This window comes from Thermobia domestica, chromosome 4 (assembly GCF_964235325.1).
Source record: "Thermobia domestica chromosome 4, izTheDome1.hap1.1, whole genome shotgun sequence".
Classification (NCBI taxonomy): Eukaryota; Metazoa; Arthropoda; class Insecta; order Zygentoma; family Lepismatidae; genus Thermobia; species Thermobia domestica.
In genome coordinates, this window is record NC_137457.1 from 290,112,327 (window position 1) to 290,130,817 (window position 18,491).

The 18,491-nt window shown below is 35.9% G+C and overlaps 1 protein-coding gene across 5 annotated transcripts in view; it reads left to right on the forward strand.

Moving 5' to 3' along the window:
- sti (citron rho-interacting kinase sticky) overlaps positions 1–18,491 on the forward strand; it is a 247,607-nt gene that overhangs the window by 13,504 nt on the left and 215,612 nt on the right. For all 5 annotated transcript variants that reach the window (XM_081756122.1, XM_081756119.1, XM_081756118.1 and 2 more), the window contains exons 2-5: positions 2,868–3,085; positions 5,908–6,083; positions 10,650–10,798; positions 14,172–14,267. In XM_081756122.1, coding sequence (XP_081612248.1) covers positions 2,881–3,085; positions 5,908–6,083; positions 10,650–10,798; positions 14,172–14,267 — 626 coding nt within the window. In that variant the 5' untranslated portion in view covers positions 2,868–2,880. The remainder of the gene's footprint in view (positions 1–2,867; positions 3,086–5,907; positions 6,084–10,649; positions 10,799–14,171; positions 14,268–18,491) is intronic.

An 18,491-nucleotide genomic window follows, 5' to 3' on the forward strand; every position in this document is an offset into this window, starting at 1 on the left:
CAAACTTATTTCTGTCAATATGTAATATAAATACATAAAGCAAAATATCTAAACCCAAAAAACCTGGTTTAAGCCAAAAAAGCCTAGTTTAAACTCCCCCCCAAAAACGAATTTTTGGCATTTTTAAAAACAACCATGGTTCTTCCCAATCCTGCTTACTTTTGTATATAGGAGGTTAAAATATCTTATTATATGCATTGGTTAATCCTTTGGAATTCATAATGTAAATATGTTGAGAAGTAAAATTGTTTGAAATATATTTTCGAAATTCATGGTTTATTTTCGAGGTTTTATATTATTATCGGCATCAACCACTAATTAAATGACTTTTTGTGTTGTAGAGAAGCGAAACAAAATCTGATTTATCAATTTAAAGCAGAATTTTGAAAAAAGCCCAAAATTTCCCAAGCAAAAAAGCGAAGCAGAAAAAATCGAGTTTTTTTTTTTCAAAAAAGCCGTTTTTTTTCGAGCCCTTGCATCTCTACTCGTGACTCCTAAGTATCTCCGCAAAACATCTGCGAGAACTTGGCGCAGAATTCAGTTGTGTTACGGCATGGATGGTGATCATACCGATGTTTATGACTCTTAAGACTTCAAGGTAACTATATACAGACATTCTACTATGACTAATTTTATACTGTTGAAACTGAAGGAGGGGGGGGGGGGAGTACGCCCACTTCCGGACCACCCTGTACAGTAAATACATTATATGTGAGCATAAGTACGTAAAATTCAATACGAAAATACTCGTTTTAGCAGGGTTGGCTGGTTTAAACCAAGGTGGTTTAAACCAAAAAACTAAAAATGTTCCTAAAAGTGTAAGGGTTTGTAAAATCTTGAACACCACACATTTGTGGGTTATCACGTTTCACTCCCGTATACTATTCGTATTACGTTCAGACCTAAATTCCCCATTCATTACTCAAAAAGATTATACTACAAAAGCAACTTTTTTTATGTAAGTTTATAAATGTTTTTATTATTTTCTGTAGTTGTTATTATTGTTATGTAATTGCAATCAAAGAAAAATCCTAAATATTGTTTCGTTTCAATGTTTACTATTGATAAAATACATTGAAATGCCGTACCTTTTGTATGTGTGTGTGTGTGTGTGGGGGGGGGGGGTCATACAGACCCCACGAGAGGCATTTAGTGAAATGAGAAGTATCTTTGGTATCTATTTATGTATAAATGAGTCTGAGCCTAAGTGGGCTCAAATAATTCTTATCTTTATTCACTTTGCTTATTGATATGCAGATTAAGTCGGTGTATTTCTTTAATTTGGACCAATAAAAGTCGTTGTTAACTAACTTGAACTAAATTAGTTCTTCTGTACTCCATAGTACTTTGAAATTGTCCATATGTAAATCTGTATAATGGTTTCACTTGTGCAACTGTTTAACTTTTTGTCCTTCTGAAATGACTCTTGACAGTTATATTAAGAAGCATGTAAAGATCAGTACAACGTATTTTTCTCAGGATTCCTTCGTGAGTGAGTCGGCAGACGTATCGCATTTGTGGCCAATTAGTCCTGGTTCCGAGTTCAAATGGAGGACAATTTCTCTCGGATGTAACTCGAGAAGCAGTTTTTATTCCGCTTTAAGCTTATGTACCCCCTTTCAGCATAACCCGGTTGTTGCATAATAACATCAAGGCGAAACAAACTTATTTCTGTCCATATATGATATGAGTATGTATAGCAAATTATTTAAACCTAATAAACCTGGTTAAAAAAAAAAAAAACCTTTTTTTGTTTTTTCAATAAAAATCATGGTTTTTGCCAACCCTGCTTATTAGTACGTATTTGAGATACAGTGAGGGATGAAGGAGAAATTCATTTCTGTTAAATAATATTATTGCTGGGAGATGTTTAGCAAAATAGGCATGCTTTTTCCTCTACAAGGCTAATAAAACCCTTATCAAGTGTCGTCTGGGAATCAGTACGTTTGCGAAGAAACGTGTGTGTGCGTGTATATGTTTGTGTACTGGCACAGTCTCTTCGTTGGCCAAATGGATGAAAAGGCAAGTTATTGGGAGTGCATATGTTTATTGACCCAGTCCCAATCACAAAGAATATCCTCCTAGAGGAAATGAAAAAGGAAGCCGGGAAAACTCCAATCCAGACTTGTTCCAGTATCGTAAGTAAAAGGAAAATGTTGCTTTTCCAAAAAAAAGTAAGAGAGGAAACATTACTTCTGGAAAATGTTATTGTGAAACAAACCATATTTGTTTTATCTATGAAAATGTCGGAAAAGATGCAAGGCGCAGAGACAAAAGGTCTAAATTTATTAGGGAAGGGAAGATCTTTCGCATAGAATTCTTGGCCATACGACTGACCCTGCATGAGTTATATTGCTTATTGAAGATTTTCTAGGATTTCCACCAGAAAACATTTTATTGCGAACAGAAAAAAGAATTTCAAGTTCAGCTTGAGAAGCTGTTCTGTTTGATGGTTCACCAAGTCTAGACTCATGATAGATACACTTGTGGGGAAAAGACTTTTCTGTCTACTGTAATATATTGCAGAACCGCAAATAATTCCTATCCATTATGAAGAGGTTATTGAAACGTTTGGGAAAAAAAAAAAGGACTGTCCGCGTCGATATCTGAGTGTGTCCGTAAAGGGGAGGGTTTTGTTCCATAAGAGAACATATATTTTTCACGAGACAAAAAGAAAAAAAAAACTTTTCGTATTGTAGAAATGTCCGTTAAGGGAAGTTTCACTGTATTACATTATGAGTGCGTACAATCAAAATGAAAACTTTATCATATTGTGAATGGTAATTTTACCTGCATAAAACATATTGTTTTTTATGTTAATATAAAATTTTACATACGTTAAGTTCACTATTTATCTTTGTTTTCAGGTCACTTTCCGCAATGGAGCCATGTACAGAGCCTATTAGTGTAAGAATAGCACGACTTAACCAGTTGTTGCTCGGTAAATGCCCTTCTAATCAGCAGCTTACTGCTAAACATCTCATCAGTCGCGAAGGTCTCTTTGATGCTTTAACTGTTCTTTATGATGAGTGTAACAATGAATACATGAAGAAGGATAAAAACATCGCTTTGTTTGTTGATAAGTGTAAGTATAACATTGTTTATGTTATTACTTATTGTTTTATCCTTGTTATTTATTTTGTCTCAATACAATCGGCATATCAACAAAAGCACGTTGGCTGATTGAATTGGAGTTTTTCAGTTAAATGTCTCGTTTCAGCATCGAAGTTGTATTAGACGTGAACGTACAGCTTTATGTGGGTTCCGAAATTCATGAGTTTTCGGAAATCAAACCTGGGCTTTGACGTGCAAGGCGCGATAAAAGTGTTTCGAACTGCCTTTATTGTTGAACAGATGAAGAATCTGTAGCACAATATATGAAATAACTTCTTGTTTATTAAATATACCCGGTTTCATTCATTTAATGAAATTACAGAAAATATCATTACTATAACGAACGAAGAAAATATCAAGGTTTGTTGAAGACAGCGTTCAAAAAAATTCATGCTTCCGACGCACTTGAAAAAACATCTTAGAAATATACTGGAATTTATTTTTCGTTTTCAAAACCCTTGTAACTACCAGAAATAGGTTCTTGGAAGTATATTTGATGGACAAGACATTGTAAAACAAACAATGATTTTACGTCTTCGGAATGCCAGTAGTTACTGTGGAACTTACTTTGGATTAAGCACCGACCGCAAAGATGAAAATGTTTGGCTGATCAGGAAGTTGACTGGATAGTGTAACCCGGATATGATTTCTGTTCTTGTTGCTTATATTTCTCACTTTACATTTGATTGAATTCGCACTGTAAAAGATAAGGTAAGAAAGAAAGAAGGAAAGAAAAGGAAGTCTTCTTTCATTTTTATCGTGTGTTACATTTTTCTCCCCAAATAGCGTGCTATATGCCCCATAACAGAACATGCCGCGATCTGCGATGTGGTTGCAAAAAATTTGCCGAGCCTGTGAAAAAAAAAAAAAAAAAGCCAGAGGAAAAAAAAATAGCCAGCAAAAACGTTCACTAATGGGTCAGTCCATCAGTTCAAAAATTCTGAGAACTTTTATATACCGTATTTCTTCGAATACCCAAAGTTTTCAAATTCTTTTCTGGAAGACTTTGAAGTTTATACACAAGATTCTGATGGTGACGCAAGCTTCTTGAAACAGGTAGGATCTACGTCAAAAGTCTTCTTTAATTTGGATATTTTAACTTCAAGCAGTAATGTTTCTGTTGAGCAAGCAGAGGCAAACTTCCCGTCTTCTTCAAACTTCTTAGAGTTTGTGAGTATATTCCCATTTCAGTTTTTGATAATTTTCATATAGATCAGGATAGATTATTTTTTGAATACAAGATTTTCATTAAATCCATGCAAGATCAGTAACCAGCTGAAGAAATGAAGGAAAGGTTTTTTTTTTTTTTTTTTTAAATTGAAGGCTCTCTTTAAAGTTGCAGTAGCAGATTTCCGAGACAAATACTGTTGGAGTAAAGCTAATGATGTTTTGTTTGAGTATACCATTGTTTGAGACAATATGTTAAAGCTGGGGTTCAGTGGTTACTAATATGATGGAGAAAAGGCCAGCAGCAAAGGATGGACTTAGTGATGATATTGGAACAATAGACCAGCTTACTTTCATTATTCTAAATGGACCCCATCAGGATATATAAACAAGAAAATTCCTTAAAGCTGTCTCATTACAAAGTGCGGCGTATCGTATATCATAAATACTTTAAATCTGCTTCTTTTAGCAGAACTCTTTCATAGAATGTGACTTCACAGGTTGTAACTCAAACTACGGATACCGCTGAAAACTGTTTACCACGCTTCATGTAACGCTGTAATAAAAACATGATAGTATCATCTTGATTTTTTTATTTTGGAATTTCTGCAGAAAATTTTTGACTTACAAAAGTTCATCGCAGAAAGACAAAGAAAGTTCTGTCATCGGGGTTATATGATCATCAGATATGTCGATACTGCTCTGCTCTGGAAATTCGAGAAAGGGAACAAAAATTAAAAACATCGGACTTAGGAGAAGAGAGGGCCATTTTAGACCAGCCTTTCTTCGGAGGAAGAGAGAAGAGAATGAATTTATTATGTTCAATACATGAAATAATTTATTTGATAAATTAAACCCAAAAGAGGCTTATAAATCGCTACCGTCCTTTTCGTCCAGACCGTAAAAATCGGCGTTCAGAGTTAATCTCTCCTAACTTTCAGGTACGAATGTTAAGTTGACCTGTCACGTTGGGAATGAGATAAACAAAAATTTGATACTTCTGCATTCTTTTCTGCAAGCACGTGTCAGCTGTATTAACGTCTCTCACAAACTGCGTTTGTAACTGCTATGTCTACCAAAGTTTTACGGTTATTGTTATATTTGGTACTTCTTTAACGATAAGTTTAACCCGGAATTGCCGAATGTATAGTAATCTGTTTAAACATCTATTTATTTCAATGAGTATTATTCAGTTTAGTGGCAGTTTCCATTGAAAAACTTAGAAAGTGTATTCATTGAATTACATAGAGCTTCTTCGTGGCTCAGCGGTTAGCGTACGCGCCTTTGACGTGGGAGACAGGGTGCGATTCCCAGTGGGAGCTGATATGGTTGGGATTCCATGTTAATCAGTAGGTCCACGTCTTATATAGCGTCGCTGCTGAACGGGACGTTAAACTCAACATCAATCAACTCAACTCATTGAATTACGTAAAACATTTATACTGTATAAACAATTAACGACATAATACATAAGCGCCTTTACATAGTTTCTTAAGTCTCTAGCCAAAAATATTTGTCCATCTAGCATTTAAAAATGTAGTTAATAAAATTATTGAATTAGAATAAATGTGATCTCATATGATGACAATGTGATATATATGTATTTTCGTTATTTTTCTTTCATAGTTCGTGGGATAGTATCAGAAGTTCGACGCTTAAGAGTAAATATCTCTGATTTCGAGGTGAAAAAGGTGATTGGCCGAGGTCATTTTGGAGAAGTGCAGGTCGTACGAGAGAAACAAACTGGAGATGTGTATGCTATGAAGACACTAAGAAAGAGTGATACAATTTCACAAAAAACAGTAAGTAATATAATATTTTAAGTATATTTAGTGAGTATTTTTACCAAAAGTGTAATTTTACTAAAATGTCCGATTCTATTTATATTTATTTGCTTATTTATATACAGTACAACCCCTCAAATCCGAACTAATTGGGGCTGAAGCCTGTTCGGATTTCGGGGGGTTCGGATTACCCGGGAAATAATATTACGTACTTATTTCGTCACTGAATTGGCGGCTGACTTCGAATTGCCTCCGCTGGAAGATTTTCTAATCTTCGATAGTTAAAGATAACTGACTTCAAGTGAAAAATCAGTGTTTGTTTAATCTTGTGTTGTAATTTTTCGTGTGAATCGTAATCCAGTTAACCTAAAATGATTTCATTGTTTTGGATTTTTTGAAATACGTAAGTAGACGTAAACTATTTCCTATTTTATCTAAACTTTACTGTATTTTATAACATTTTGAATAAGCATTAAGTCTAAAAATGTTAAAACCTTAAAAAAAAACTAAATTTGTGTGATTAAATCTATTTTTTTCATTTTCCAGCTGTAGTTATTTTTTTTCCTGAGAACGTGTTCGGATTTGCCGGGTTTTCGGATTTCCGGGGTTCGGATTTGAGGGGTTGTACTGTATAAATTTTAAATGTTAAAAATAGATTACTCTTTTCTTTAAACGCCGTTCTCTCTCTAGTAATGAGATCGATCGTGTGAAGTTTCTACATGCTGTTATTACTATGTTAATTTAGATTTCCATTTGTTGTGCTTGATATCTTCTCTCCAAGTTAATACTCGATACATAATTGTACACCTTTTGTATTTTTTATCAAGCGATATATACGTTATATCTGTATATTTATAATAGAGGGCACCGTACTCTGGTGATTCGAGCGTGGACTCACGTCCGCGTGGTCCCGGGTTGGATTTCCGGCAGGTGGTTCCTAATTTTCGGCTTCCACCCAGCATTGTGAGGCAAACTGAGGAGTCACGTGAATAAAAGATACGATAGCCACTAGATCTAGAAAGCTCCTGATCCGCCTGACCACGTGTTCGTCGCTAGACCACGTATTTCAGCCGGTCGCTAAAATATGGTGTTGGAGTGCCTTAGACTCACAGAAAGGGCTGTACTCCAAGTGGTTTTGTTCTGTATATATATAATTTCAAGAGCTCCACTGTTCCCTTTATATTTCAGGAAGTATATTGAAAGAAAACTTGCGGCAAGAACTAAGTTATCTAAAAAAATCAGTGTTAACTGCAGAGAAATTATAATACCTTTCCAAGAAAATCAAGTAAAATCACTGCTTATGAAGAATTCACATAACAAATTTGTCCAAAACGGGAACACAAAAAATAATACAAATTAAAAGCGAACAACGATAAGCTTTTGCTATGTGTTAAGCTCTCACGTAATATAAACCAAATCAATGTGGTATTACGTATTTCCTTAAGTCCAGTTGCTCCTGAGACAACACACGTTTGAACGTTTGCATTCTCAGAAATGCAAAGTGTGTTATACATCATAGGAACTTGAATTTTGGAATTAAACTGTTGATGACACAAACACAGTGTGTATCTAAATTTCCTTTATCCAGATTTAGTTAGCATTTTGGTCCTACTCTAATAAGATTAATATACCTTCTTTTCTATTGGAGAAATTTAATGCTATCACTTGATAAAAATACAGGCATAATAATATCACTTTTATTATTCAATGCCAGACATTTTCCTTGTTATTAAGTATTTAGTTCTTCAGGAAATTTTGTTAGAACAAACATGTAACGCACTTTACGACAGCCATCGATAACAGTACTGACTGTTAAAAGCTAATAATCATGTAACTGCACCTGGTTTGTAAGTTTTTTTTTTTTCTTTAAGCAAAATTTAGATATATATATACGATGGATAATCAGAAAGTAAGGTTACAAAGTGCAGTGAAGCGTTTATATGTTACTTCATACAACCAATGCAGCCACTGATAGTACATTCATTAGGTTATTTTTCGGCATAGTTTCCATATCAGTTGAGGCACTTATCGCATCGTGGGATAAATTTGAAGATTCCCTCCTGGTAAAAATCCTGTCCTTGCGTTGTCACGAAGTGTTTCACCTCCTCGTCTGAAGTGAAGCGATGGCCTGCTAGGTGCTCCTTCATGTGCGGAAACAGGTGAAAGTTGCTTAGGGCGAGGTCCGAGCTGTAGGGAAGGTGGTCCGTAATGTCCCAGCGAAATTACTTTAACGTTTTCTCTATCAGCCGCAAACTTTCTATACCATTTTGTGACAAGCTGACGAGACATTACAGTCTCTCCGTAAACTCTACCAGCTACCGGTGAGTTTCAGCCGCGGTTACATGTTTCGAGCACAGAAATCCAATAACTGAGTAGACTTCTTCGTGAGACCAGTTTTCCAAACGAGTCGCCATTTGTGTTTACCTACAACTGGCGTCGTAGGTGGCGGGTGGCTAAAACTCTGCACAGTTACCAACTCAATGCATTAACATTACCGCATCTTCTCATACCTCTATAACAGACGAAACTCCAGAAATAACGCCATTGTAAACTTAGTTTCTGATTCTCCCTCGTATAATACCGGGTGTATCAAAAATCCGGGGCCATATGCCAACTTCGTTATGAGTAAAGACATGAAAAACTGGAAAAAGAAAAAAAATATTGACATAGTTTTTTTTTTTTTTTTCAATCGCACCAGCCGTTTGGGCTCCTTATTGGTAAATAAAAAATGAACGTTGTCAGTTCAGCAGGCTATATTTTTCGACCGTCTCCATACCAACAATACAGCATTGTTGGAAAACTGATTTGAAATGTTCAAGATTCCCCTTACATAACAATGTGTACGTTCCCCTGGTCATTTTTCCGTGCCCTTATCTTCCGATCAAATAGTCTGGAAACTGGGAACGCTACTTTTTCATTTAACATAGGGTACCTTGGCAGTGCAGAGTCGAAACTGCTAGTACGATCGGAAAAATTCTATCATTTTAGATTGACAACCGCCTGTTTCCAACAAATTTTGCCTCTTTCTATTTTTCGTATGTTTACCCCATAACGGAGTTAGTCTATGGTCGTGGACTTTTTGATATCTCCCGTATATATCTATATCTATCTATACGAGGTATATTCAAAAAAATATTGAACCTTTGGTTGACAAAAATACTTTTATTGATTTGGAAATTTGAAACACTAATCTCCTTCAAAGTAGTCTCCTTGGTAATGCATACACTTCTCCCAGCCCTCCCGCCATTGTTGGAAAACACTTTTGGAACGCAGTTTTTGTAGTGGTGAACAACCGTGCCGTAGCATTCCGCATGATGTCTTCTCTTGAGGGGCCGCGGTGGCTCAGTGGTAGAGCGTTCACCTCTGTTGCTTGGGGTCCCTGGTTCGATCCCTGCCCCCGCCAAGTGAACTTTGTGGTGGACAAACACCGTGTGCGTGGGTTTTCTCGGGGTTCTCCCGTTTCCTCCCACTTTCTTCATTCCACCATTTCACTCATCTCTCATCATCACCGTCTCCTTTAGCCTAACCGGCATAACCGTGGGACGTAAAACTCAAAGATTTCATTTCATTTCTTCTCTTGACTCAAATCGGGTCTCTTTTAGTGACCTTTCCAGCTTGGGAAATAACCAAAAGTCACATGGAGCCATGCCGAATGAGTAGGGGAGCCTGAGGACATACAGGAATGTTGTGTTTAGCAATGAAATCCTGAATCAAATTTCGCGGATACTCTCCTCATGCCTAAATTCCCGTTCAAACTTGAATCTACCGATGCGATTGAATAGTTTCCGCTTGCATATCGTCAAGCTTTTGACAAAATTTGATGCAATGTCGTTGCCCAAGTTTTTCTGTTATTTTACAAAAAGACTAAAAATCGACGACCATTCACTAGACGTCTTCACTCGTTGACCGATTGCCAACGACTGACGCTTTGTGCGAGCAGGAAAAGAGTTCACGACTGCGCATGAGTATCCCCTGTACATCTACACTGAAGAAAATCTCTCGCGCTTCATTTGTTTACGTGGAAAAAATAAGGTTCGATACTTTTTGAACACACACATCGTATATATATATATATATATATATATATATATATTGTAAGGTTCCGCATATCTACACGTCATGCAATAACCACGTGTGAACTACATGTGTTAGTAGTAAATAAAAACAGACGACGGTCCTGAAGAGGAGTCGCCCACCATCGCCAACAGTCGGAAGGCGAGGATCACCGAAAGAAGCCGACCCTACAGGATAAAAGGGAGCTGCACGCCTCGACCAACATCAATCTCCACAGGTTGATCAAACCACCTAAAGCCCTAAGGCGCCCGGCCATTGGGTTACCCTACCCTCTCACGACGCTTGGTCAATTGAGAGACACCTAATCCTAAAGCCCTAACACGCACGGTCATTGGGTTCCTTTTCTCTCTCTCACGACGCCCGGTCAAGGACAGTTACCTCACCTCAAAGCCCACGACGCTTGGTCATCGGGTTCCTACCATACTCTAACCTAAAGTATTTAAAGGAATCTACTGTTGTACATACTTTGTAAAACTTTTTTAATAATAATGTAATTGAAATCTTTTATAGGTCGCTTTCTATGAAGAGGAACGGGACATAATGGCTCATGCAGCTTCGCCTTGGCTCACAAAACTCCAGTATGCATTTCAGGATATGTATCATTTGTACCTTGTTATGGAGTTTCATCCTGGAGGTGATCTTTTAGCGCTGTTGGACAGGTAAGTGTTTTGTCATAAGGGAAAGAATAATTTTGTTAATGTTGTTGAGTATTCCCTTAAACTGTGGCATGCTTAGGGAAGTATTTGGGATTTTGTTTAAACAACTAACACAGTCGCACAGTTAAAATGGTGCTAGCATTGTTTATAGCACAGTGTTGTGTTCTTTCTTGTAGAGAAAATACTTGTATTGAGTTGGAGCTGATACAAAGGTTTCTTCATTCCTTAGTTTCAAAATTCAGGAAAGTTAGTTTTCCGTGTTTATGAATGTCTTCCTCATGCAGAAGGACACTCCATTTTGTGCACATTGTGATTCTATCTTTCTCAAAAGGTAAGAGGAAAGAATATTCTTTACCAGTCATATAGACACGAGTCTTGACAACCAATTTTCATCGCAGATTTCAGCGTAGCAACTATCATTATATATATCTTTTATTATCATAATACTAACGTGGAAGTATTCCTGTGAAGATCAATGTATTCCTTACATTCAGTTAGTATCGTTATATGGTTGAATAAAAAATGTACTAACATCAGTATTAGAAATTGAAATTACGTTAAATAATAAAATAAATATCGCTGGTATCTTTATCGGTAACACATCGCCTATGTACATTAGACTCCTTGAAAAAATGTCTTCCTAGTGTGAAATAACCTTAAAAGAGTTAAAGAAACGTTAATCACCGGAAAATACAATTGAAATATTATTCAGATAATTTAATGGTCCCTTTTTCGTAGCTAAGCACTACTCATCTTTTCATAACGGGCAGAAATTATTATTAATTCACATGTGGTCACCACAGAAACTACTACTCGCAACTTGAAAATAAATTTGTAATTTTGCCACAAATCTCTTCTCCACAAATTGTTTTTTTGTCAAAAGCCAATGGCTTGATAGTTTACCAGATAGAATAGTTTCAGGCTAACTTGACACTATTATTTTCTCTGTCCACAATAAATTTTCATTGCATTAATAATAACAATGATACATTTTTTTATTACGTTATTTTTACTTCAAGTAGAGTCAGTATGCGAATTAAGGGGTTTTATAGAGGTATGACGCACTTGAGAAGAAAATTACCAAGCATTTATAGTTGGTTTTCACGTAAATCAGAATGAAACATCCCGTTTTACACATACAATGTAAGGAATGTCACGAGAATGTCTAATTACAAAATTTAAGATAATCACTTCTTTATGACTTCTTTGTGATACCCACAAAAATGAGTTTTAAAACTTAGTCCAATAGGACTTTGCAACTCAACTAAAGGCACCAACATTGGGTTGTGGTCTATAGATTAAGACTCACTGCTTTAAGAAGTGCCATCTTAAAATTTTGCTGCACAGATTTATTCCGAGGCGCTTGTCCCTTTTTGTCTGTTATTCGAGTGTATTGTTTAACAACAGAGTTCATTTGACCATTCCTATTAATGGAATTACAGTATATTTATATTATATAAATTGTGTGTTGTAAAATTTCTGTCAAAACTCAAACTGATTTTACAAAACTTAACTTAGCAACAATTTGATTGTTAAATCATATTTTAGGAATACGTTAACAATGCCCATAATAATTATTAGACTTCCAAACTATGCTATGCATAAGTATCGGATAGGATAGCTATGTCCGTCTTTCGACAAATATCAGCAGACTTGAAAGAAATCACGAATTAAAAAAAAAAAATAATTCTTGTGGATTTTTAACATTTAAATCGTTTTTTTAAAAATTCACATCACATGTACTTTTTTTTTTTTCTGCTGTGAAACGATACTATTTTAATGATATTTCTTCTTTGACTGATAAATTACAGAAGTTTCAAGTTTCTTTTATTATATGATGGTAAAATAAAAACGAAATCACGGGGGTTTCCTGATATGTATGTTGTTCGTTTCAAGATGTTTCTGTTACATAACAGATACTTAGTAGCAATACATTATTGTTCTCCAACATGTAAGAGTGGATGGTCACAGTGATTCTCAGAAATCACGTCACAGTAATTGGTCAAAAGATAGGTAATCATTTTATATATACAAGGTGATTTAGGAGGAAGACAAGTGTGAACGTTACTTACCGAAATGATGTGTAGGCGCTGTGGACGTATTCATAGGACGTTTTCACATGTAGAATCACCTCACAAAATTATGTGGCATTCCTCATGAATCATCCTGTATATATATATATATATATCCGTCTCTTTTGCCGTAATTAATGCGAATATAAATATTTAATTTTAAGTTACCGGCACACTGATCGTGTTAGAAATAATACCGTAATATGTAAGATCTTTTAGTAGTAAGTGTTTATACTAAAGAATAGCTTTTTTTCTTTTGAAATATATTTTTCATTTTTCTTTATCCGAAATACCTGTTCTTACCATGAGAAGAATAAATCTGGGGCAAATATATGAAAGGTATATTTCTACCCCCTTAGGAGGCGTATTTGAATGTGGAAGATAGAAACCGAACTCGACCTAAATGCTATCTTCAAAAATACCTTTCAAATAGTGCGGCCGTTATTGTTTGCGAAAAATGTACCTCCTCTCTCCTTAGAATAACTATTTCAATCCAAGTGTAGAGCTAATGATAAATACGGAGTCAATACTTCTAAACAGTTCAACCCTCCTCACTTTCTCCAATTTATGAGTGGCATTCTCGAAACTGTTACACAATTGTTTCAATATAGTGCTTTTGTTATATTAATAGTCGTGACGAGGATAAATAACCTCGATGCTGCTGTCCCCATTAAACCATAATCATTAATTTATTAAAATTGAGGAAATTAAAATGTTACAGAAATATTATTCCTTTAGAGGCATTTTGGAAAACCTTGGGATAGTTCCAACTCAATTTCAATAAGGATTTTGTATACTGAATTCCATCTGCCTAACTAGAACAACTTGTGAGATAAGTATTTTTGAACGCTTTCCCTTTCAGAATATGTATTTTGGTGAAAGGGACAAGGTAAAAACCAGTCTCGAGTCAGGTGCCAACTATGCTCAAAAATTCATTCCAGACGGTTCATCCGTTTCCTCATGGTGATGAAACACAACGTTGATGTTATTTTTGTATATTGAGTGTAACAGAAATTGCCTCGCGCGCCTGAGGAGCGGAATTTTCTAAAACACTGCAGAATGAAGCCACGTGTTGAAACAGACTTAATTACAAGGTCGAAGTACGGACCTCGGACTAAGCTCTCAAAGCTTTTCGTTTAAACCATCTCTCAAGAGTTGAATTCTTGTCAAGTCACTGGTCTTGACCATTCAGGAACCAGGTTAATAAGTGTGCTGTGCATAAAGCGTTTCGTTATTTCGGTGTTTTTGTTAAATACTGATTTTTGTTTTAATTCGTTTTTGAATTTTGTGTGTTTTCTTTCCAGATACGATGACGCCTTTACAGAAGATATGGCAAAATTTTATCTAGCAGAATTGGTTTTAGCTATTCACAGCTTACACAATATGGGATATGTGCATCGGTATGTATGCTATTAAGATTGTAGAATTTCAAGATTTTTATTGACATGTATATGAATCATTCCATACCAAGCAAAGGAATTTTATATATATATGGATCTCGGATTTTATTCATACTTGGCTATCGTGAAGTGCCACCTGAGATAAGAAAAACTGCAAAATATCAGGTTTTATATGTTGTAATTTTATAGTTACACAGCAAAAAATGAGGTGTTGAAACAACACAAAATGACTACCACTTTAGCGTGTTACTTGTGTGTCAATTCAACACCAAGCACATCGCCTTCAGAGCATATCAGAAATACCTCCTTACTGGCTGTGAGTATTGGATTGTTTTCTATTGTTTGGTATGAGCAAAGCTTTGCGAAATATACAGTGTGTTAATGAACTGCACCGACAAACTTTAAGAGGTGACTCCTCACATCAAAATAAGAGAAAACGTTCATATGGACCTATGGCGAAAAGTGCATAGTTTCAGAGCTAGGGCTGTCCAAAATCGCAAAAATGCCAAATTTCAAGAGGCCTTATTTCTAATTCCCAGGACTGTGGATGGTGGTCCTTATCAGCGTAAACAAAGTCACGTACACGCAATCCAAAAATCCATATTTCATTAATGTTCAATGGGTATACAGATTATTCCCTGCAGGATGAAATTCCAAGACATGCTATCAACCGAATTTTGAGATATGCTCTGACTTTATGATTGGTCTAAACTAGGCAAATGATAAACCTTGATAGCAGTGAACACGGAATTCTTTGATCCTTTGGTGCAAAGTCAGAAGTGTTCGTCAATGATCGTCAGCAGCACGGTCTCTCGTACTCGGGAAAACGCATGGTGCGATGTTTTCTTTCACGCTTATAAGTGAAGAAAACGTGAAATATACCGTGACGAAATACATATCATCACACGTTATTCCGAAAAAAAAAAAAAAAATGGAGCTGCCGCTTTAACACTTATGCCATCCGTCTGAAGCATTGGATATCCATTGTTGTAAGGGTTTACCTCGTGCCTACTTTGGACCCTTCTTGAAATCAGGGTATATCTGAAAACTCTATTAAAAACATATCGGAGAATTACATCCCGAAGGAAATACCTTCTACACCTATTGACAATTGATCAAATATGCACTTCTGGATTGTATATGCGTGACTTCCTTTACGCTAAGAAGCAGCACCATCCACTGTTTCGGGGATTCGAAATAGGACCTATTGAAATTTTGCTTTTTGCTTTTTCGCGAGTTTGGACAGCCCTAGCTCTGAAACTATGCACTTTTAGCTGTAGATCCATATGAACGTTTTCTGTTATTGTGATGTGGGGAATCACCTCTTGCAGTTTGTCAGTATAGCTCAGTAACAACCTGTATTTCGCGTTTATGGCAAGTAACTAATAACATTCTATGTCTTCTGTAATCAGTCATAATAATATTGTAAACCTGTGAATCATCTGACAACATTTACACAGACAGCTGTGCTTCCATTTATTTTCTTTATATGTTATTCTTGTATCTTAGCACGTATGAACAGAAGCTGGCAGAACTATTGCCTATGTAACTTTTGTCAGACGATTCACAGGTTTACAACAATATTATTGTAATCAGTTACAGAAAACACAGAAAATTATTTGTCACTTGACAAAATGCCAAATATATTTCGCAAAGCTTTGTTCATATTAAACGGTAAATACTAATGCAAATTATCTCAGCTAGTAACGAGTTATTTCTGATATGCACGGAAGGTGATGTATTTAGTGCTGAATTAACACACAAGTAACACCCTAAAGTGGTAGTCATTTTGAGTTGTTTCAACACCTCATCTTTTGCTGTGTAGAGTTCTCTAAAATATGAAAAAGAGGAAGGTAGGATAAAGAAAAAACATTATTTGTTGAGAGTTTTAACTTAGATTGATAACTTAGATAACTTTTAAGATAGACGGAGTTATCTGAGATTTGATCCCGTCACTATCAATCATGGTCGATGTGATGGCCACCGATATGTACTATAGTACGACATCGCATTTTCCACTGCAGCAACCTTCGTTGGGACTGAACCAGGGATATATATTGTCTTACTCCTGTTTTCAGGCATTTTAGAGGTTATTTAACTTTCGAAGGCACCGTTTGAGAACTCCAAAAACAGTAATTCTTGCAGCTAGCGTCTGAACTCTTAAGGGAATATTCATCGAACGAAATAGCATGGATACTAGTTGCAGGTACTATGCGTTAATAGAAAGGCAGTGGTGTTTTGACCAAGTAAATTGAAACTTCGTCTATATAAACTAGGAATAGGACATGGTTTTGGTCATTGTAGGGTGCAACATTGACTGTGACTATTTTTTATCGATCTTACGAATCTTGAGTTTCTCTATAGCAAAAGTCAGCAAGAATCATAAAACTTTCGGAGAATTTCTCTTTGCATTGAAATACAAAGTTTTGTCGGTTTGTTTTCATGAATACTTTTGTAGGTAATGATTCGAACTTTTCTACAGTCACTCAGGTAGATCCATGCTTCATTCATTGTCACACAAATTTCTTGCGGTCATCAGCTAAGTGTCACTTGTACAGCTTTCTGCTCTCTGTCGCTTTGCGACATGCCGTGGTGTGAACGCATTAACGCTGGCCTTGGGAACAGCTCGCAGCCTTAATTTGTGGTGGATTGGACGATTTACTTTTTATTGGCCCACATGTGATCGTTTGGTCATAACATGATGTAGTAATATATTAGGCCGCTACATTCCACATGTTCTTTTGCACAGGTGGTATGACTTTCACCGACGTCCTCTTTGAATGTGATTTCGTTATTAAGGTGGGTCGTAAAGGAGGCTACGATTTAAAACGTTTAATTACAACATTAGCATTGACCCATCCTAGCATAAAGCCATTGTTGTTGTCACTGTTCTACTATCCGAGAAATACTAAAGTTTCCAAACACCGTGTGCGTGGGTTTTCTCGGGGTTCTTCTGTTTCCTCGCACTTCCTTCATTCTATCATTTATTCATTTTTCATCATCACCGTCTCCTTTAGCTAACCGGCATATCCGTGGGACGTAAAACAAAGATTTCACGGAAGTTTTCATAGGAAGAAGTCCTATCCTTTCCAAAAGCGATTTTTTTCGACAGCAGTTTGCCCATTGCAATACGTTCATTCTACTGCACAACAGCTGAGAAGGTAATATACATTCTCATACAGGGTTTGACAGATGTGAAAACGGATCATCCTGTGTATGTTGGAGACAATTACTTACCGTAAGCACTTTTAATGGCGTAACTAATTACGTATGATGATTAACTAGTTTATATTTTATAAATAAAATATGGTAGACATCATTTCTAAAATATAGAACTTCGTATTCAATTAATATGTATTTTAATTCATCATTAGCATACTATGTTTTAAATGTAATTTCAACGTACTAATTATCTACAAAATGTTATGACACATTCTTTGTTCTTTTCTCTCTCTTACCTATGTTATTAGATACAGATAAAATAGCCAGTTCCAGGAAATACTCCAAACATACATACAATTTTACTCCGCATTTAGAGATAGCTAGAAACTTTTTTTTTTTTTTTTTTAACACTTGCAAAATGAATTGGATCGCTATTTGTTGTGATTTCCTGCAAGGTCCTAAGAAGGAAAAGGATTCGAAGTTATGACGAAAACAAAGGCATCTATAGCTCGAATCCGTCTGAAATGAACTAGCAAATATCTTGTAATATAGAATATGAATGGGAAGGCTTGATGGTGCCGATGCGTTTATACATTTGCCTTCTATAATCATAAAGACAAGAAGCAGCACTACCGTTTTTTCTGTTTTTGTTTGCTTGTTCGGAACTAACTTTCAATGGACAGTTCCCCCTCCCCCGTGGGTTTACTGACTTTCTGAAACATACTATAGTGAAAGATGTTCTAAAAGGGTTTCTAAGAAATAAGGACTGCATGGGATCTAACCTTGATAGCATAGGGATAACGTTGTTTTAATACGGTGAAGTACTAAAATAGATGAGGGCGAACTTGCAGAGTAATAAGTAATGCCTGTTCTACAAAATTGAAACCAAGTTGGGAAGATGTACAAGTCAACAGTTTTTACCGTATTTATGCTATGACTTGATAGTCCGCTACTTTCTCACCTAAATCATTCTTAAGAACTACTACCATTCTTTGCTAATATATTATATTTGAAATTCTCTCTCTCAGGATTAGCAAAGTTCAGAAGTTCACTGTTCATCGG